Source organism: Equus asinus, chromosome 13 (assembly GCF_041296235.1).
Source record: "Equus asinus isolate D_3611 breed Donkey chromosome 13, EquAss-T2T_v2, whole genome shotgun sequence".
Lineage (NCBI taxonomy): Eukaryota > Metazoa > Chordata > Mammalia > Perissodactyla > Equidae > Equus > Equus asinus.
The window spans coordinates 22,330,076-22,351,434 of record NC_091802.1 but is presented as its reverse complement, the minus strand read 5'-3'; the positions used below and the strand labels follow the sequence as shown (position 1 = coordinate 22,351,434).

Here is a 21,359-nt window from a genome sequence, read left to right as displayed (position 1 = left end):
GGTAAGGAGACTTCCTGCCAGTGTGCATTTGACGGCAGGGTGGGATAAGGGTCCCAAGTTTATCTTATTTAGTTACTCCTCAAACCTCCTGAGATTATTTGTTTGTTTTTCAAAAGAATGTTCAGTACTGTTGTTTAAGTGGTTTATAGGATTATTTAAAATGCATAATTGTTATTAATTCATATAATTGTGCCTTCCTACCAAAGGGTTTTCGGACTCCGGTCCAGGCATCCTTCATTTTCCTGAGCAGTGTTGATTTATAAATAGGCAAGCTCCTTGGTTAAGGCAAAAGGCAGTTTGCTACTTCTCCAGGCATGCCGGGCAGCCAGATGGTTACTGTAATAGGAAATCATTTTTAAATGGAATGGATGAAGAGGAATAAGTATGTAAGAGTTGAGCCCTATGTTGGAGAAATTATATTTATTATTTGTTGATCCGAGGAGAAAATACAGTGTTGTGTTATTAAAGGGAAAATTTCATTCTTATGTTTTGGTCTGGATTTTCATACCTGTCGTTATTAGACACTCAGCATTTCATAGCTAAATAATGATGTTGTGATTTATTCTTATGCTGACACTGTGAAATATATAACATCTTCATTGAGGTTTTTTGTTTTGGGGTTTTGGTGTTTTTTTTTTTTTTTTTTTTTTTTTACTAATTTTAAAGGCATGTGAATGTTTAAACGTCCGTCTAGTGGTCTGAGCGTCTGTAGTTTCTAAGGACTCTTACAGTCACTGTGGTGCAGTTCACCAATCTCTGTATTTCCTGTACTAGGATTTTAGCAAAATCAATCAGTCAATTAAATAATTAAATGATATAGGGTGGTAAATGATGACCAAAACAGACAATTTGCATTCCATGGTGTGAGTTTGGTAAACTTATAAACCCTTTATAATCTCATGAAAAGAACCGCTTTCCTGTGAGATGAAAGCATCACCATTTCAGGATTCGTTTTCAACGGTGTGTTGAAGTTATAGGTGCCCTCACCTAACAGTGATTCTCTGCCCAGCGTGAAATGTCCTGAGACCACTAGTAGCAGACTCATCTGTTGTAAAGTGACTGCTTGACTGAGTGCCCTGTGAGTGGCCAGTATCCTCATCGCAGTGACAGACTTGAAATTTGAGCCCTTTTCAGTTACCCCCAGCAGACAAAAGAACAAAAAGTGAAAGCATTCCATTTACAGATGTCAACCCAGCCGTTGTATTTGTGGGCATGATTTGCTAGCCCATATTTGACAGATTATTTTTTCTCCTTGAGACTTAGCTTGTTTTCATTGAACTATACTGTAAAATATCTCTTTCCTTCTGTCAAGTGAATGAGTTGTGATTTTTGGTAAAAGTGCCTTCCATAGTCAAGAGATTTAGACAGTGTACTGAGAGGTAGCCATTGTATTTTTTTTAACCAGATTGCCTGGGACCTTAATAGATAGCTTTTGTGGAAGAAGGTGTTGTGATTGTTTATACTGTTTCCTTAGACCAGGAAGGTAGAGTCACTGCGTAACTTGACATGATCAAATTTAGTTAGTAAAAAAGTTTCAATTAGAACACAGATCTTTCCTGTCTCTTTAAAACCTTTTTCTTGCTTTTAAATCAGGCTGCGGAGCCTGTGGTCTCCTTGCAGAGTTTGCCCATGGTGACAGGAAGGGATTTCTTGCTGCCCTCTTTGTGCTCTCGATACTCTGTTGCTGTCCTCGCTATTATTCCCTTTGTGTCCAAGGGATTGGGTTTAATTCGATGATGAGAGAAAGGAGAATGAGCGACATCTTTACTCGGACATCTGTCAGGTATCTCAGACTCAACATAGCCTGTCTGAATCATGGCCGCCTCCTAAAATTGCGCTCTTCCTCTGCTGTCCCTGTTCTCATTCCTCAGCAGCATCGTGGCCCACGCTGTCCCTCATGTGAGATACCTTGACACCCCCCTGTTTCTCACCTCTCACATCCAGGAAATTGTTCCGTCTGCCAGTTCTGCTTCTACTCTTGAAGCCCATTCACTTCGTCTCTCCACGGCTCCGTCCCAACCAGAGCCCCAGTCACCCCTTCCCAGGACTAATGCAGTAGTCTCCCAGCTGCTCCACCCCCAGGTGCTCAGTGCTCTCCACCCTGCAATCAGAGGAGGCTTTCAAAAAAGCAAATGTATGATCCGTGCTTAAAATTCTGCCCGGGAGATGAAGTCCAGAGTCCCTGTCTTGCTTGCAAGGCTTTGCATGCTCTAGCCCCTCCCCTCACACACCTCCGCCATTCCCCTCTTGCTCTCTCTGCTATGCGGTAGTCCTGTCCTGCTCTGGATTCCCCAAACAGCTACTGCAGCCTTGCCTCTTCCGGGATCTCCTCTTTAGTGTCTGTCCTTCTCATTACCCTGCATTAGGGTGGAATGGAGTCTGCCTGTTCCTTCCTTTACCTGGGGCTCCCCAGCACAGTGCTTGGAACATGGATGCTAATAACTACTGAATGAATGAACAAATGAAGACAAATAAAATTGAAGACAACAATAAGGACATTTAAGGTTAATATTTCTCTACGAGGCATGCCTTACTAAATAATAGAAATGTGTTTTAAAAAAGCAATAGTCTTAAAATGTATATATCAAAAACAAATTTTCTCCATTGCAAAAAAAAAGAAAAAAGAAAACGGTAGATAATTCAGCCACGTATCTCCGACCACACTTTGTGGTTAACTACTGTTTGTGCTGCTCACATGGAAGGATGCTGGTCTGCAGAAGAAAACCAGGAGATGAACTCAGGAAGTCAGTAAAACCACTGCCAGTGGCCCTAACTAGGTTCTCAAGTCCTGTGGGAAGCGTAACATTTTACGGAGGGTTTTTTGGCTTTAGAGGGTCCCTCTGAACTGCTGGAAGAATGCTTTCCGGACATGATGCCAAGCTAGATCGTGATTCATTACGCTAACAAAAGTGACCCTTGCTGTGAGAATAAACACAACTCAGCACTGATGCAATGCACTGGACAATGGGCCCTGAGCTAAGGAAAGCCGCTTCCTGCCATTCAGACGGCTTGCAGTATTATTCATGGTAAAAGGAAGACTTCATATTATTGCGCTCTTACCGGGTGCCAGTGCTATGCTGAGTGTTCCAGTGAATGGAGTAGCTCGTTTCTTACAACAATCTTGTGAGGGCTGGTATTGCCCCCCTTTTCAGATGAAGAAAGTGGGGCACAGAGAGGTTAGATAAAAGAGCTAGTTAGTGCTGAACTGCAGTCAGATTACAGCGTGCCCTTTCTCAACACACCCTTTCCTCTGCTGTTGAGGGCCCAGGGATACCCCCATGCTGTGTTGCTGCTTCTAAAGCTTCTCTTCCAAACCGTTGGTATATTCACAAAAAGTCAAAATAAAGCATCTTATTCTAGATGCTCTTGAGGAAGTGTAAGCCAAGAAGTGCCTGGAACAATCTACATGGAGACTGTGTAATCACATAAGTAATGCAGATGTCAGTAACTGAATTTTTAGGATATGTTCTTTGAACCCTCCCACTCTTAAAGCTGGGTTGGGTATCCTTTCTCTAAGCTGCCACAGCATCTTTTCTGTCTTTGTTATTGCCTTAATTATTTTCTGAAACAATGTGATGGTGTATGTGTGTGTGTGTGTGAGAGAGAGAGAAAGAGAGAGAGCGCGTGAGCAAGAGGGGAATGATAAATTAAAAATAGTGATTTTTAAACCCTCTATCATTGTGCTTATTACTACATGGCATTGTCTGTTTACATAGACCTTTGTGTACAGTAATACTCTGCCTTATTCTCCTTTGTGACTCAAACTCTTGGCATAGTGCTGGCACATGGCACTTATTAGTTGCTCAGACAGCTATGAGTGGACACAGTCAGTAACTAGCAGAGTCAGGATTCAAACCCAGGGCTGCAAGGCTGTGTGACTCCAGAGCTCATAATCTTTCCAGCACATATTCCCTGCCCATCTCAGGAATGCACAGTCTGGTAAAGGGAATAAAACAAACTGACTCCATCTCGTGGAGACCATGATTTTGCCAGAAGAGTCAGAAACAAGATGCCTTCACCCTTGGAAGAGAGTCTTGTCTAGGAACTGGGGAAGGTGGACTGAACCTTATTGAAAGCTGGCAGTAAGCTAATGAACATTGCATAAGTTTGGTGCATCAGTAAAGAAAGGGGTCAAAGTTTTGTGTACTTTGAAAATAAAACTGCAGTATAGGCTGTCCTTTCGAAGTGGGCCAGCGTCATTGGCTAAAAAATCCCCACCCAGGAAACAGAAACTCTGATATGTTGTAGATGGAAGTATAAATTACTGCAACCTTTTTGGAGAATAATTTGGCAATAATTTATAAGTTTAAATTGCACACGTTCTTTGAACCAGCACCATCAATTCTAGAAATGTGTTCTGCAGGTATACGTACACATATGCACAAAGAAATATGTATACCATTATATTCATAGTTGCGTTGTTCATAGTAACAAAAGATTGGTAACAACCTAAATATCCAATAGGGACTGATTAAATATGTTACTGTATATTCACCCATGAAATGTAACAGTATCCAGGCATAAAAAATGAGGCTTTTCTCTACTTACTTACATGAAACTATCGCCAAGATATACATTTTAATTAGAGAAAAAAGTCATTCATGTAAAAAACTCTATGTGCACATATGTGTGTGTATGCATAAACTATTTCTAGAAGGATTCACAGGAAACCAGTAGCACTGGTTACCTCTGATGAGGGAAACTGTGGGAAAGGTGAGAGAAGGAAACAGTTTTCACTATCAATTCATTTATATCTTTTGAATTTTTTACTTGGTCTGTATGGCCTATTCAAAATTAATAAATTAATAAAAATTTAAACTTACTATATAAAGAAGCTTGGAAGTTGGGGGTTTTTTTTATTAGCAACTTTTAATTTTTATATAATTTCAAATTTACAGAAAAATTCCAAGAATACTAAAAGAAACTTCCTAGTAGTGTGCCTTGCATTTAGTGGTTATCTCTTTAATTTCTTATAATCTGGAATATTCAGCCTGTCTCTGTTTTCTTGACTGTGAAGTTTTCCAGTTATGTAGAATGTCTTCCAATTTAGGTTTGTCTTGTGTTTCCTCCTGATTAGATTCAGGTTATGTGTTGGTGGCGGACAGCACAGAAATGACGGTTGTGTCCTTCTCACTGCATCCTATTAGGAGGCACGTATTTGTCTGGGTTCTCAGCCCTGCAGGTACAGGAGATGAGGCTCTCCGTCAGGGCACCCATAGAAACTTTCAGGTCATCTTGCAGCAGTTAAGCTGGGAATTTGTATCCCTGAGCTCATCCTTTTCATTCGTCACTTTGTCCAGCAACGTTAGGGGTTACCAGCCACTGCGTATGTTAGTTAGTTTTCCGAAAATGTTTGAAAGCCTCATATACAGTTACCCAGCTCCTTGCTTCTTATACTAGTTGATTAGGAGTATCCAATGGAGATATTTTGTATTGCTCTATTGCTGGGTCACACCATGAACTTTCAGTGCTGTCTATACTGCTGGAAATAGAGTCATTCGGGGCTTGGGAGAGCCAATTCCAGAAACCCCAGAACCAATTTAGAAAATTCATCCTTAAAATTCTGTTTCTCTAGAACCACTCTTGGTACCAAAATCTATATTAGTTTGGGTTCCCCAGAGAAACATAACCAATAGGATACATACATCTGTGTGAATTTATATATACATATCTAAAGAGATTTTTGGCTCACACAATTATAGAGGCTGAGAAGTCCAAGATCTGCAGTCGGCAAGACCCAGGAGAACCAGCTCTATGGTTCCAGTCCTAGTTTGAAGGCCTGAGACCCAGGAGAGCCCATATTGTAGGTTCTAGTCTGAGTCCGAGTATGAAGGCAGAAGAAGACCTATGTCCTGGCTCAAAGACAGTCAAGCAGAGAGAAAGAATTCTTTCTTACTCATCCTTTTATTCCAAACAGGCCTTCAGCAGATTGGATGATGCCCACCTACACTGGGGAGGGCACTTTGCTTTATTCAGACTACTACTTCTGGTGTTAATCTCATCCAGAAACACCCTGACTGGCATATCCAGAATAATGCTTGACCACATGTCTGGGCACCCCATGGCCCAGTCAAGTTGACACGTAAAATTAACCATCACAGGCACATATGTTGGTTTGTTCCAATATCAGTGATGGTAACTTTGATCTCTTCAGTGATCACAACATTTCTCCACTGTAAAGTTACTGTCTTTCCTTTTGTAATTAATAAGTGACTTGTGGGAAGACACTTTGAGGCTGTGTAAATATCCTGTTCCTTGTCACACTTTCAACTACTAGTTTTAGCATACATTGATAATTTTCTAACTCATATCATTCCTCTATATTTCTTAATTGACATTCCACTCTAAGGAAGAGCTTTTCTTCCTCTCATTTATTTCTTTCTTTTTTATATCAATATGAACTCATAGATTCTTATTATTCAATGGATTACAATGTTACTGACATTACTTATTTTAATGCTAATATGGTTCCAGATTTGGCCAGTGGGAGCCCATTCAAGCTGGCCTCTGTGTCCAGAGAATGACCCGTCCCTGTCATTCTTTGAGTACTTCCCTACTTTTTGGCTCAACAAGATATTTCCAGGCTCATCTTATTATACTTTTTCTGTCCCGATTCTGGAATCAGCTTTTCTCCAAGGAGTCCTGGGTCTTTTTAATTAAGAAGAATGGTATTTACAAGCCACCATTTGGGTGTCATTGCTTCTGTGCTCTCCCAGTGGACAGAGCTAGTGTGTGCACATACCTCTCCCTCTCCCCTCCCTTCACCCCGCGTAGCCTATGGGTCTGTACTCCAACTCTAAGTCAGCCCTACATACTTCACGACTTCCCTCTCCAGCAGAGAAAAACCTGTCTCAGAGGGTGAATTGGAGTAGATACCATTTCATTATATTTTCCTGGAATAAAAATTATTATTTGTATCTAGATTATGTGAAGTTGCTCCCATGAAGTAAAAGACTATTATTTTCTGTTGGGACATGGCAATAAGGCCCATCTTTTAAAAACTAGGTGACATCTTGCTATATTTAATCCTCTCCCACCCCCATATTTGAAAGTCGTAAGGGTCATCAGAAAAAAGAGAAGTGAAACTAAACACGTAAATAGAAATAAAAATGGTAAAGATGGTAGGTGATTTAAAGTTTTTCATACCTGATATTCTGAATTTTCTCTATTAGTAGAATGCAAAACGATTTTCTGAGAGAGTGGAGGTGGGCTAAAGAGATTCACTCATTCATTCATTCCTTTATTTTTTCATTCATCAAATATTTAACCATCCCCTATAAGTTCCAGGCCCTGTATCGCATGCTGAAGATAAAGCAATGAACAAGATAGATGTGGTCTCTGTTCCCCTGGGGACAGACAATACACAAGTAAACAAGAAACTACTTGTGGTAACTACTATAAAGGAAACAAATAAGTGTGGGATGATGGGGGCAATTTAGATGGAGAAAGGGATTGTTTTATTCTCCCCCAGAGCACACAGTGATCAGGGGTGGCATGAGATAAGCCAGTATCTGGGTGTCAGATTGACTTGACCTTGAGGTTTCCCATTAAAAAGGTTTCAGGACAGGAATGAGCAGTTAAATTTGTATTTTAAGATCACACTTGCTGCTGTATGGAGAATGGATTGAAGGGGGTTGGACCAATTAAGATGATACACCTGTGACTTTATAGTCTTGCTAACACTGTTCACTATCAAAACTCCTGGTCTCTAGGTGAAAAATTGTATCATGTTGATTTGATTTGCGTTTCTTTAAAAGTAAGTGAGGTTGAGACATGTTTTCATAGAATTTATTTTGGTGTAACTAGTTGTATTCGTTTCCTAGAGTTGCCATAACAAATTAGCACAAACTGGGTGGCTTAAGACAATAGGCAGTTACTGTCTCACACTTCTAAAGGCCAGAAGTCCAAAAATCAAGGTGTTAGCCTCTTTCCTTGCCTCTTCCCAGCTTCTGGTGGTGACCATCAAACCTTAGCGTTCCTTGGGTTGTAGGTGCATCTGCATTGTCATCACATGGTGTCCTCCTGATCTGTCTCTGTCTCCACGTGGCATTTTCCTCTTCTCATAAGGACACCAGTCATATTGGATTCGGGCCCACCCTAATGACCTCATCTTGATTGTTTCTGCAAAACTCTATTTCCAAATAAGGTCACTTTCACAGGTACCAGGCTTGGGACTTCAGCCTGTGTTTTTGGGAGGCAAACTTCAATCCATCACAGTAATCATCTGTGTTTTTTTGTTTTTCCAAGTGCCTAGCCCATTTCTAACACTGTTTATTGACATTTATTATTGGTATATTTATTTGTTGTTTTGGAATGTCACCATTCTCATATACTAGAATCTTCAGGTACGCCAATTATGTGATCTCCATTATCTCCCACTTCTATAATTTTCTTCTTTCTGCTTTAACTTTGTTTTTCCATTGCATTTTGCTTACTTTTCTCCACCTTTTCTTCTTGTCCCTATTTTCAACAGTGTCTAGTCCCTCTTTATTATGTCTTTTAATGTGACCTTCATTTCTATGGGATTTTTTCCTCTTCCATCTTTTCTTGAGCTCTTCCAGCTTCTCATCTCCTTTTAAAAGAAGATTTTAAACATGATTTCTCTTTTTTTAATGATGTTTTCTTTGATCTCTTTGTTTAGAGGGCTATATTTTCTTTATATTCTTTGCTTTCATCCAGACATATTTTCCCATCATTTTTCTCCTTCATGACCTACTTTTTTTGTGTGGGTATTGATTCTGGGTTAGTTAGTTGTTGAAAGATAGTGTGCTTTGGAATGACCAGTAGATCACTGAGTTTGGAATCGGTTATTTTTAAACCCTTTCTCACCAACACTCTGCCCTGAAATGGCAAGAAGCTTGCCTGACTAGCAGGCGGGTCCCATACGTGTGCCATGAGGCTTCGGGGAGGTGAGTTAGCATTTACCTCTTTCCATTTATCAAGAGCATCTGCTGCAGAGCAATCACACCTCCTTTTTGTCTTTTGCCTCCCCACTCTGACAGCCTTCTTTTGCAAAAATGTGATTTCTACTCCTTTCTTCCTGTAGCCCCACCTTGTGGCTATTCAGAAGTGTCAGACGGGACTCATTTTGTTCTGCAGCCCCCTGCATCCTGAGACTCTGCCATTCTTATCAGAAAATTCTTGGTTTGGCCACTCAGGAACGACAGCCTTCTTCTGGAGAACTCTGCTCCAGTGCCTGAGATTTGCAGAGGCATATGTTCACTCTTAGCAACCTCCCTCAGCTAGGCCCAGTTTTCGTAGCACTTCGCAACCTTTCTTCATAGCTTGTGTTTCAAGAGTTATGGCTAGTTTTTTGCTTCATAGTAGGTAAAATTTTCCTTTCTGTTTTTATTTTGTTTTACTGTGCTTGTTGTTGATTTTCAGAGGGTAGAAGAGAGCCAAGATATCACTATTCTATCCTCCTTAAATGGGAGTCCCTCAGATGGTATCTGAAGTTGATCCTGGCCTCAACCCTAGAGAACTTGAGTATTTAGAGATCATTAGTAAAGGAGGAGGCCACAAAGGAGACTGAGGAGGAAAACCCAGGGAATATGGCCTCATGGAGAAGAGTGTGTGGAGGAAATGGGAGTCAGTGTCAAGTGCTGCTGAGAAACCAAGTAAGATGAGGACAGAAAATCAACCAATGAATTTAGCAAATTCATTGGGAAATTACTTTGGGAAGTTTGCTCAAGATTTATTGAAGTGCTGGAGTGGAACCCAGATTGGAGTTGGTTGAGGAGATAATGGAAGGCAAAGAAATGGGGTATGTAGGTTAACCCCTCTCCTGAGAAAGATGAATGTTCATGGAAACTTAAGATTTCATTTGCATTAAAAAGAGAAGGAAAACTAGCCAAATCAATGTGATTAAGCAACACCTATCCGAAAGTGTATGTTCCCATGAAATAAATAATACTTAATCATGAATAAAGATTTCATTAAAACATAATGGACCATTCACAGAGAATTTTCCTTCTGATTATAATTGATTCCATCTAGTTTAAAAGTCAATCAAGGATAACACTGAATTCTGTTAGTGAGTGAACTGAAATTAGAAGCCTGAAGAGTACATGTGAGATCTCATCATCCAAAATAAATTCCTTTTTCTTTTCCACCCAGCTCAAAGTTAGATATGTTTTTGTCCCTCAAGTTCAGTGAGTGTTCAAATTCTGTCCAGTTCCCTTTGAAATAACTCAAATTTCTCTTTCCTTCGTTTCTGCTGCCATTCCCCTCCTTGAGGGCCGGCCTTATTGATCTCTTTAGCTAGAAAAGTCTTCACCGATTCCCTGTTTCCAGTCACATCAAATTTAAACTTCCTCAGCCTGGCTTTCAGAGCCTATCACGTCACATATAATCTGACTCCCTCCTTTTCCCACTGTTCTCCAACAGTGGATTCCCTAATCCAGTTGGATTCCCCAATCCAAGCTTTCTGCTCTCGTTAGGCCAGCCTCCCTCGTGTTCTTCTAATCTTGACACATGCTTCTGCCTCGTGTTTAAGATTATGGCGGTCCACAATTAGCACTTCATTATCTTTAGTATTGTTTTCCGAGGGTTGCTCCCCCCGCCCCTAGTGTCCTACTTCTCTGTAGGGTTTTGCTGCCGTCTGCCCGTGACTGATCTGAAGGAGCTGCATACATCTTGACTTCCTGTTGGAGGTACTCTTTTATATAAGTGACACGTGCAAATTAATGAGGCTATTTTTTTTTAAAAATCAGTGTCTCAGAATTCATGTACAAAAGACTATTGTTCTTCAGAGGCATAGCCTTTATATTTTCTCCATTGCTATTCATTAATTCAAAACCTTTTTAGAACCTCTTTATTTCATTCAGAAGCCAACAAAAATATCTGGCTCATTCAATAAATATTTTTAAACTTCTTAAATTAAGTTTTAAAAGTCAATTGCCATTAAGCTATTTTTAACTTTTTGGGAAGTTCTAAAGAAAAAACAAAATCTGTACAGAGCAAGACCATAGTACTGTATTGCAGATGGGGTGTCAAGAATGGCTTCCTAAGATAAACAGACAAACACATAGATAAGGTGAACAGATTAGTGTTACCAGAGGAGAAAGGGGTGAAGGGAGGGCGAAGGGAGTAAGGGAGCACATGTGAATGGTGACGGATAAAATCTGGACTTTTGGTGGTGAACACAAAGCAGTCTATACAGAAACTGAAATATGGTGATGAACACCTGAAATTTACACAATGATGTAAGCCAGTATGACCCCAATAAAATAATTTTTAAAAAAAGGAAAGAAAGAAAGAATGGCTTCCGGGAGGAGTTGATGCTTACTTGGGCTTTTGAAGAAAGACTGAGAATCTGCCAAGCTGATGGGGGAAGGTGAGACTGGGTGGGGAAAAGGTATTCTGGGCAGAATGAACCCCATAGGCAAACCATAAAGGCATGGTGAGCTTGGGAACTATAAATAGCTCATTAATGTGAAGGCAAGACTGACAGAGAGGGGCAGAGTGAGGACGCTTTGATGGGTGGATATGTTGTGGGTAGTTAGGAGGGTCAAGTGAAGAGAAATGCGGAGGCCAGGACACAAGAAGACCTTGTATGCCCTGCTGTGGAGTTCATATATTACTCTTTAGGTTTCCACACTGAAAGGAGTTTGTTGTGATAATCTTTGCTATCACAGCACATGCTTTTATATCTCACCTGTGGTACTATGTTATTATTATTTGCTTACAATACTCCCCTGTTCTTTATTCCTTTTTTAATTCCCAGGGTCAGGCTCACTCCAGTCTTGCACAAGGTAGATACTGAATCAATATTTGAAGAATGACTTACAAAAGTGTGTCATAAAAGGTTTCCACAGCAAGGTCATAGAAATGCCTTCCTTGGTCTCTAGTAAGAGATGGTATCACCCCATTTGTCATCTAGGATTATTACTGCCGTTCCTCCTGGGAGCAAACCAAGCAGGTGCCTTACCTTGGGAAGCACATTGCCTTCGTGCTTATGACTTCGTAGCCTAAGGCTTTCCAAAGCAATCTTGGGTTGGCGTTAAAGTGTAAACTGGCACCATCTAGTGGTGATTTTAAGACCTAACCAAATTGGAAGTTTCATGTTTGGTAACTAGACGTAGAGTTTCAAATCAGATAAGCGTCTAACATTTTGTAAATCGCTGAAGCTTTGTATTTAATACCGTATTTTGTGGACCCTTTGCCACAATCTTCAAGTTAATAGTTATGCATTTGATGATTTTATATGTGTATATTAATTGTGTTTTAGAAACGTGATGCCTAGAAGTTTTGACAAACAAAATATTCTATTTGAAATAAAAAAAGAATTTCCGTGAAGGTGCATGACTGGACAGACCTGGAATCTTAGAACAACATTCTAATCTCACTTTTTATTCGCTGTGTCTCTTAGTCACAGAGTTCCAGACTCATGAGGTAATTTTTTTCTAACATCCTCCCCCTTTTCTTTATTTTTTTCTGTTTGGACAGTGTTTTTAAAACTAAAGAATTTTGCCCTTTTCGTTCTTATCTTTGAAGACAACAGTTGAGCATGTCCTGTAAATTTGCAGGTTAAGCCAGAAAGGCTTGGATAGTGAACCTTAGCTTTTTACTGTTTTTGTGGGTCTTTGAGCCTGAGTTATGTAGACATTCTGCTTGTGATTTGTAGTTGATTGACGCCTGAGGCAAGGAATCGGATTATGATCACTGAATTAATTCCTCGTGTGTAGGGATTGCTGCAATCTAAGTAGCAGTGTTAATAAAATAAAAGCATTTATTAAAAATCTCCTTCATGCAGAACATAATTGGAAGCACAAGATTAATTGCCTTTTTTTAAAGCACTTACTCAATGCCTGGGGAGAGAAGGGTATAATAATCGCCCTTTTACAGATGAAGAAGCCGGAACACGTGGAGGTTAAGTAGCTTTTACGATGTCTCACTGCTATCGAGTTTGCAATGTGAGCGTTCAGACCCAGGTGTGAAGGACTCCAGAGTCAGTGCTTTTAGCTACCATATAAACTTTCTAGCAACAGGGGGGATGCATAAGAAAACCACAGTAGAAAAGTGTACAGAAAACCTTAAAGTGGTTAATAGCTTATTAAATATGTACTAACTACTTGATAAAAATCTTGGTTTTAATGTATTGTTGATGTTACCAGCTTCTGTTTGTTTCCACTCCTAATGATAGCCGTCAGCCTTCATTCCAGTGTAAAGGAAGTCTAAGGCTCTTGCCTTGTGGTCCCATGTGTATGGTTACTTCCCTGTCCCGCTGGCCGTACAAGAGTGCTTAGAGACTCGGCTGCTGCCAGTGGACCAGCATTTTGCCCGTCCCGGCACTCCCTTCAGCTCTTGGAAGTGAGCTGTACGTCTACCTGTGCCTCTCGGCAGGTGGAGTGTGTTTGTGGCAACCACTTGTGTAGAAATGTCCAACTGGGCGTTGGCCTAGATCTGGTTCCTATATGTTTATATGTGTGAGTTAATAGTTAATAGTGTAAATGGTGAATATAGGTGGACTTTCTAAATTTTGTATTGAGATTTTTTCTTTGTTAATATAGACACACAGTTTTGCACAACAGCAGCCATATCATCTATGCAGGGTTTTTAGTTCTTTTTTTTCTTTGTTCCTATGGCTTCCTTCCAGCTGCCCACTTGGCCTTCGTCCCCATCACCCTACTGTGTGTGTAGAAAGATACATAAGACATAACATGTATTCTTCCATATCTTTCCATGCTTAGGTCATCATTTGCAAAATATATCTACATATGATTTTACATATAAATCATTTATGGGGTGGCTTTTTATAGCCTTTTATGGTAAAAAAAAAATTGGATCATATCATAAATGCTTTAAAAAATACATATACCTTTCAACCAGCTGTGCCATTCCTGGAAGTCTGTCCCACAGAAATAAAAGCACTGATTTGTAAGATTGTGTGTCAAGAGTGTTTTCTGCAGTATTGTTCATAATAGCAGGAGGGAAGGGGGGTGATTGAGTAGATAATGATCTGTCTACACTGTGGAACTTTAGGCAATCATTTAAAAAAAAGAACTTGATTTATGCCGGAAGTGTCTCCTTTACCATTCTCTCTGTTATGGAGTTTATATTTTTATTCCTTTACTGACATTTTAGTGGGATTTCAAGAGGGAGAAGAAATAAACGTGTTTAAACAGTTTGCTTTATAGTTGAAAATCTGGCTAAGTGGATTTCAAGACCTGCTTTAGCTTCTATTTATTTTCTTCCTAGAGCTCTTAGTGTCTTCAACTATTTTAATTTTTTTCATGTCTTACCCTTCTTTATTTTGGAAATAGGAAATCCCCAGCCTCCGAAAAATTAAATTCTTTCTTCCTTCTTGGCTTTTAACCCCTATGGTCTTTTCTGCCAGCAGCGTCTGAAAGGACGCAGCCTCAAGCAGTGTCTGTAAAAGTAAACTCAGAACCAATGAGAAGCATCAGTTCAGAAATTCTTCCTGGGATATTTGGATTTTCTCGGAAGTAAGAGACTCATAGGAAAGAAAGAGCATTTCTGTATAACCACAGCTGCTGCTTCCTTTTCTTTGGCTTCTGTGCAGATTTGAAAAAGGACGCATCTACACGTTCATTGGAGAAGTCGTCGTTTCTGTGAACCCTTACAAGTCGTTGAACATCTACGGGAGGGACACGGTGGAGCAGTATAAAGGACGTGAGCTGTATGAGAGACCTCCTCATCTCTTTGCTATTGCTGATGCTGCTTACAAGGCTATGAAGAGGCGATCAAAAGACACTTGCATTGTGATATCAGGTACCGAGAGGGTCCCCTGCACTTCCAAGGTCAAAATGTGTTTAACTTGTTTGGTACGTAAGGATCCAGACAACTGATTAGATCTTTTTTGAAGTTAGAAATGTGAACAATTTTATAGGATAAAAAAATGTGATAAACATTAAATAGCAGATTGTTTATGTCATTTTTGACTGTTCTCTAGTCTAGGTTCATTTACAAATACACGTTACGTTGGGATGGACTTCTGGTCAATTTTGTAGCCTAAGCTGACATGGAAAATCCTTCCTCACATCTCAAACACATAAAAGTACTGGCTCAAATGTGATAAAAATTATTTTAAATAATAACAGAATGAAACCAGGAAAATGAAATCCTGAGGTACCAAAAATGAAGAATGAACTCAAGGTCAGATTGGTGAATGGGAACTAGTGTCGAGGGACGTGCAGAAGCCCTGGGGCCGGGAACAGATTCTCAGAGCTGGGGGCCAGAGCTTTAAAGCCCCAAGAGGAAGGAGACAGGTGACAGACCCTATGTGCCCAAGACCTGCAGCTGAGCTCTCTGCATAAAGCTGAGCTCTTCAGGGAATCTTGTGCAGGGAAATGGGGACAAGAGAAGGGTCCACCCACTGACCCAGGATTGCCTCTCCCAAACTGTGGGGATTTCTTTTAGTGCTAATAATACCTCACATTTGCATAGTGGCCTTATGCTTTTAAAAACGCTTTTGTGATCTTTATTCCATTTTGTTCTTGAAACAACTCTCTAAGTGGTAAATAGGACAATTGTGCTTCCGCTTTATAGGTGAGAATATTAAGGGTCAGAGGAGTTAAGTGACTTAATATTAGAGCTGGAGAATTCTATCGTAGGACTGCATTTCATGAAAACAAATTATGAAGGCAATATTGCCTGCTTGTCAAGAAGTAAACAATTGAAAGTGTATAAGGTAAAAGCAAATAGTCCCTTCCCTTGAATGTCTTGTTTCCCCCGAAATGCCAGCAGTCACAGCTGTGAACAATAGAGCATTTATCCTTTTGTACGTTATCTCTGCATGTGCAAATACATGTAGTCACACCTACATAGGTAATTATGTTATAAATGTATAATTATAGTATAGAATTATGTTGTAACTGCTGTTACATAACTAGTTTTTCCACGTAACAGTACAGAGTGGACAGCTTTTCCCTAGAGTACCTATGGAAGAGGTGCATTCTCGAACAGTTGTGTCATATTCCACGGAGTAGTTGAGTCATTTATTTACCCAGTCCTCGACTGATAGGCATCTTATTTTCAGGTTTTTAGCTATGACACATAGTGTAGTCTGCAGAAAGACTCTTAAAACTTTGAAAATTACTATTTGATATTATTATTTTTAGTATTTCCATAGTATAAACTTCCACAAGTGGATTTTGGGGTCGAAAGGCATAAACACTTAAAAATTTGGGTAGATACTTCAAAATTGATCCCTTTTCCCCGCCTTTATATACCAGTTGTCGTGTTTTTTCTGTGACACCATGTGTCTGGAGCTGGCTGTTTTCTTTTGCTTTTTCACTAAAATTATTCTAACTTTAATTTTATGAAAGAATTATTTCACCCCTCTTAAGATTAAAAGAAATTCTGCTATAGAAAATAAGGTTGTATGAATTTAGCTGTGGCCACCGTTTGAGTCAATAGACTTACGAGTCGCTGCCAAGTACTAAGACTTTAGTCTAAGGAGTTTGTTTATCACATTGTATCCCTTGATATTTTTACTAGGTAAATCTTGATTTGTAATCTACTTATTATTTTACTTCTATGGGAGTTTTATTTTTTCAACATGTTCAGATCTATTAGAACATATCAAGACCATATCAAGAAAGGATAAAATAACTCCAAAAAAAGCAAACAGGGGAACATAAGGGATTTTAAGTGAATAACTCACATCAGAATTTTAAGTTATCCTATTAAAAATTAGCTTTCTCTTGGTTTAAGTTAGAATGTTAAGCCTTGCACGATTTTCCCTGCAGGGGAAAGTGGAGCTGGTAAAACTGAAGCCAGTAAGTACATTATGCAGTACATCGCGGCCATCACCAACCCCAGTCAGAGAGCGGAGGTTGAAAGGTAAGCGCCTTCTAGTGAGGGGGAGAAATTCTGGTGGGAGCTTCGGTTTTCTGTGGCCTAAACTCTGATAGGTATCGGGCAGTAATTGATGATTAAACCGCTTTGACTCTCTTGTTGCGCACTGTCTCTGCACTTTTATTTACATCACTAATCTATTGCTATATTTGTTTTTAATAGAAAAATACTACTACAGTAAGCTTTACTTAAATATAAAACAAAATGAAATGATGCTGAAACAGATGAAATTGTCCCCATTCTGGTTTGTAACTGCTGCCTTAAATGTTGTGCGTGGTCAGCAAAGGTGTTGTAATTTCTGCTGCTAGGTGGTGTTGTTCGAGCTTTCACTGGTTCCTTGCTCTTTCTACTGCACTAGTGTTTTGTTTTGTTTTGTTTTTTAAACGGTGCCCTCAGGAGCCCCAGGTTCCCTAGAGCAGAGGTGGGCTCTGGGAGGCAGGTCTGTGGCTTTCCATCACTGTTACAACCAGAACCCCTGAGCTTAGAAGTTGTAAATAAGATTCATTTTCTGGAAGGGTTTCATGCCGCACCATGCCGCTGCTCACAGTAGGGTAAGTCATAAAGCTGGTGTGCACTGTCTGGGTCCAGCATTTAGCACAGTGTCTGGCATATAGTGTTTACTTAATAAATATGAAAAGAATGAATGAGGGTTTAAAAAAAAAGAAAGAAATGTGGCTATAAGGCAACATGACTTGAGTTTATGTGCTGCAGACTTTTTAAAGAGAAAATTAAGAGTTTTCCAGAGTTGCTACTTTAAACTTCAACATTCATTTACTTAAGAGTCACGTTCCATATACACATCACAATCTTCAGTTTTATGAATAGAAAGAAAGGATGCTGTGTTGATGTGAAAGAAGAAAACATAGGCTAAAGCACCCTACGTGGGCTTTCTTCTTCTCAACTTAATTGGGCTGGATTGCCAGGTCAGAAGATGCATTTTTCTTAATTGTGACACATCCTCACTTCTGATTCTGACTTTGCAATCTAATATGACAAGGACAGGGATATAAGTAAGTTTTTGTAATTTCCTTAGGAGCTCAGGAGAGTAAGTAGCTGAGAACTAAATTAGTTTGATTGCTAAACCCAGTTGGTCTAGTAGAGTAAGGCCTATGTACATTTACTAGTCTCTCACGAGCACATCTTACCATAGTTTTATAGACAGTTGCTTTTATTTACCATAAGCAAGCAGTTTTCCCTCCACATTTTAAAAGCATACTTTCATTCACAAGGAGATAAAGTCATAGGCTCATTTGCAATAGTAGTGGAGGGAACAGTGGATCTGCTACATAGGTCATTTCAGTGGCCAAAGTCACTTCCGCACGTATGCCCGTGTAAGAGGAATCTTGTCAGTGAAATAAAAGCAAAGACATAAGGACTAGCATGAAGTTAAAATGTATCCATTGGGAGAGACTGCTCTATAAAAAGTTAGCATTCATTGAATAAAGAATGAATTCCATAACTGGTACAGAGGAGAGGTTCCATGTAGCTTCAAACAAAATAATGAGCAATTTCTAAACTAATAAAGACCACATTTATGATGTCTAACTAAATGCAATAAATTTCATTATTCTAGGCTTTATAAGCAAGTACTTTAAAAAACTGTATCATTTTCTGTATCATTCATTCTTTCTTTTCAGAACATATCTTTTTAAGATTTTTCTTATTTTCACAAAACATGTTCATTTAAAAGAAAAACTAAAAAGTACAGCATGATATTGAAGGCAAAAGTACCTGGTAATCCCACCCTATCGACCCCATCAACCTAGGTAACCACAGTGAAATGTGCTGTTCCCTCGAGATTTTTAAGCATTTACTAACACCTGTGCATGCACACATAACACTCACATGTGTGCACGTGTGCGCACACACACACAAAGACCCTGCAATACATATTATTTTGAAACTTAATTTTTCATTCATTAATATATTCTAGACATCTTTCTATGTCAGTACATATTATGCTGGAAACAATTTATTTTTATCCATCCCTATTGGTGTACATTTGGGTTATTTATATATATATATTTTATTGCCAATAATGCTGCAGTCAGCATCTCTGTATAAATGTTTGCATGTGTTTTAACGAAGTCTAGTTTTTTAAAAAGCCCAGCCTCTCAAACTTTTTATGATAACTTTCATTTATCTGTGTTAAAGAGTGAAGAACATGTTGCTTAAGTCCAACTGTGTCTTGGAAGCTTTTGGAAATGCCAAAACCAACCGCAATGACAACTCAAGCAGGTTTGGGAAATACATGGATATCAACTTTGATTTCAAGGGGGACCCTATTGGTGGACATATCAATAACTACTTATTGGAGAAGGTAAAATCTGCTTGATTTCTGAGGGTAATATTTACAAGAGCTGAATTTTTCTTTAAATCCCGATTATATGTATTGGATTTCTTTTGTTTCTTGAGAGTAGCTTTTAACCCTGTTCTCCCTCACTTCCTGCTCCTCAGTTAGCCTTCTATGACGAGATATTCTCCTTTGGTGTCTTAGTAACACTTACACTTTAGTGCTGGGAAAAGCTGTGAACTTTGTAGATAAAGATTTAGGTGTGTGGGGATGGGTGGCATATGAATATGTGCCAACTACTGGGTGAGGTTTAACAGGACTGATCACTTCTACCCTTTTTACAAATCACCATCTCTCATATGTTCTTATTTGAATTAATTTGACATCTCATTTTCTTCTAGTTTCTGTATGTTCACTGGTTTATAGTAACATAGGTGTATTTTGTGACCTTACAGCCTAATCGTGAAGCATACTGCATTAGGTCAGTGAAATCTTAGAATATGTTTGTCTGCCACATGAAGGTGAGGCCCGATTTGTAGAAGATTCCAATTAAAACTACCCTCTTGGGACTGCCAGAGAGGTTGTGTCCTGACTAACCTTGATTGTCGCTGGATCTGACTGCAGGAGAGCACATAGGTGCATTCGCCTGGTTTTTGCAGTTCACACTGCACTTCACCAAGTTAATTCTCTACTTTGAATTGTACTCAGATATGAACGGAGGTGCCTTCTCAGTTAAGGGTTTCCCATCCAATGATACCATAGCAACCTTTATGGCAGTATAATCTTTATTTTTTTTTGTTAAGTTGAAGTCAGACTGTTAAGGAAATAAGTTTTGTCAGTCAGTTGAGAAAGGGCAACAAATGCCTGTTATCAGTCTTTTTTCTAAAATGTTTCATGGCTTCTCTTTATGTACATATTCAATCAAAGGGATCCCCTTGAATGAATGCCAGTTTTGAGCCCTCTCTTAAAAGCTGTCTTTTTGGAACCATCTAAGGCAGAGGTCTCTATGGCTGATCTTCACCCGATTTTACGACAGGACATAAGCCATTGCTCTTTGAAATGCCAGCAGACTCTGAGGAAGGGAGTATTGAGAATATTCCTCCCTTAGCTCCGTCCTGTTCTGCCCACTGCTAATTCCTTCCCCACCCCCTCTAAAAAGATTCCAGCTTTAGGCTCCGGGTTAAAGAAAAACTCAAAATAGCTTCGTTCTTTGGAAAGTTTAGGGAACTCTGTTTTAAGCAGTGAAAAGGTTGCACAGAAAGCCCCATAGAGGAGATCTAGTGTGAGATGGGTGCTATCCTTAGGGGCTTTCGGACAGTTAAATGTGCTGTTGATACAGGACTCCCTGAAAAGTGGCTTCCGTTTTATTTTGGGAGTACATCTTCATGTTAACGATTTTAATGTGTTTTTTCTTAGTCTCGAGTGATTGTGCAACAGCCAGGAGAAAGAAGCTTTCATTCTTTCTATCAGGTTAGTAATCTCCCGTTGTGCAGATAATTGATCATTTGCTCAGTTGTGCAGGAAATGAATGTTTTTATATTGGGGCTCTCCCCTGTCCTGTGCCTCCCTTGCCTCCATTGGCCCATGACATGTTACACACGTGTGCATGCATGCACACAACCTACCCCACGTGCTTCTTCAGAGATTTAACGAGCATGACGATTGTAAAGGGCTGGCAGGTGGTTAACCAACCAGATGACTGACTGGTTGAGCATCACCAATATTTCCTTGGAGCGTAGATAACAGTTTAATGACTGTGAAAGCTTTGAAATGATAAATTCTAAATATGTTAAATTATTTTTGTTTTATTTTGAATTGTAGCTGTCGTCCCCATATTTGGGAGCTCCGGAGATGGGAATATAAATTCGATTTGTTTTCCTCATAGAGACTATAAAGCAATATGATTACTTAGAAAAAAAATAACCAAGATTTATGAATTCAAGGGAGAATTATCTTCTTTATCCCATCAAAGCTGTGATTGCTTAGAAAAAAAATATGAATGCCTCTTTGGGAGTGCTTTTAGTGTATAAGGCAAAATCTTTTAAAATAGCCCTCCTATTGGCAAGTTTTTATACTCTGATAACAATTTGATACATTTTATAATTTTTTAAAGTCCAAAGTAATATAAACCAAGGCTAATAAATAAGGTGGGTGATCAAAGTAAGCAATACTGTTTTGGATTTCTAAAAAGTAAAACTGTAAATCAATAAGATTGATTTCCATGTGTAAACTCTCTTGGGAGGTG

At 39.3% G+C, this 21,359-nt stretch overlaps 1 protein-coding gene across 4 annotated transcripts in view; it reads left to right on the top strand.

The window, feature by feature from the left end:
- MYO1D (myosin ID) overlaps nucleotides 1-21,359 on the top strand; it is a 320,801-nt gene that overhangs the window by 71,073 nt on the left and 228,369 nt on the right. For all 4 annotated transcript variants that reach the window (XM_014862184.3, XM_044744534.2, XM_044744537.2 and 1 more), the window contains exons 2-5: nucleotides 14,525-14,733; nucleotides 16,713-16,806; nucleotides 18,976-19,141; nucleotides 20,531-20,584. In XM_014862184.3, the coding sequence (XP_014717670.1) occupies nucleotides 14,525-14,733; nucleotides 16,713-16,806; nucleotides 18,976-19,141; nucleotides 20,531-20,584 (523 nt within the window). The remainder of the gene's footprint in view (nucleotides 1-14,524; nucleotides 14,734-16,712; nucleotides 16,807-18,975; nucleotides 19,142-20,530; nucleotides 20,585-21,359) is intronic.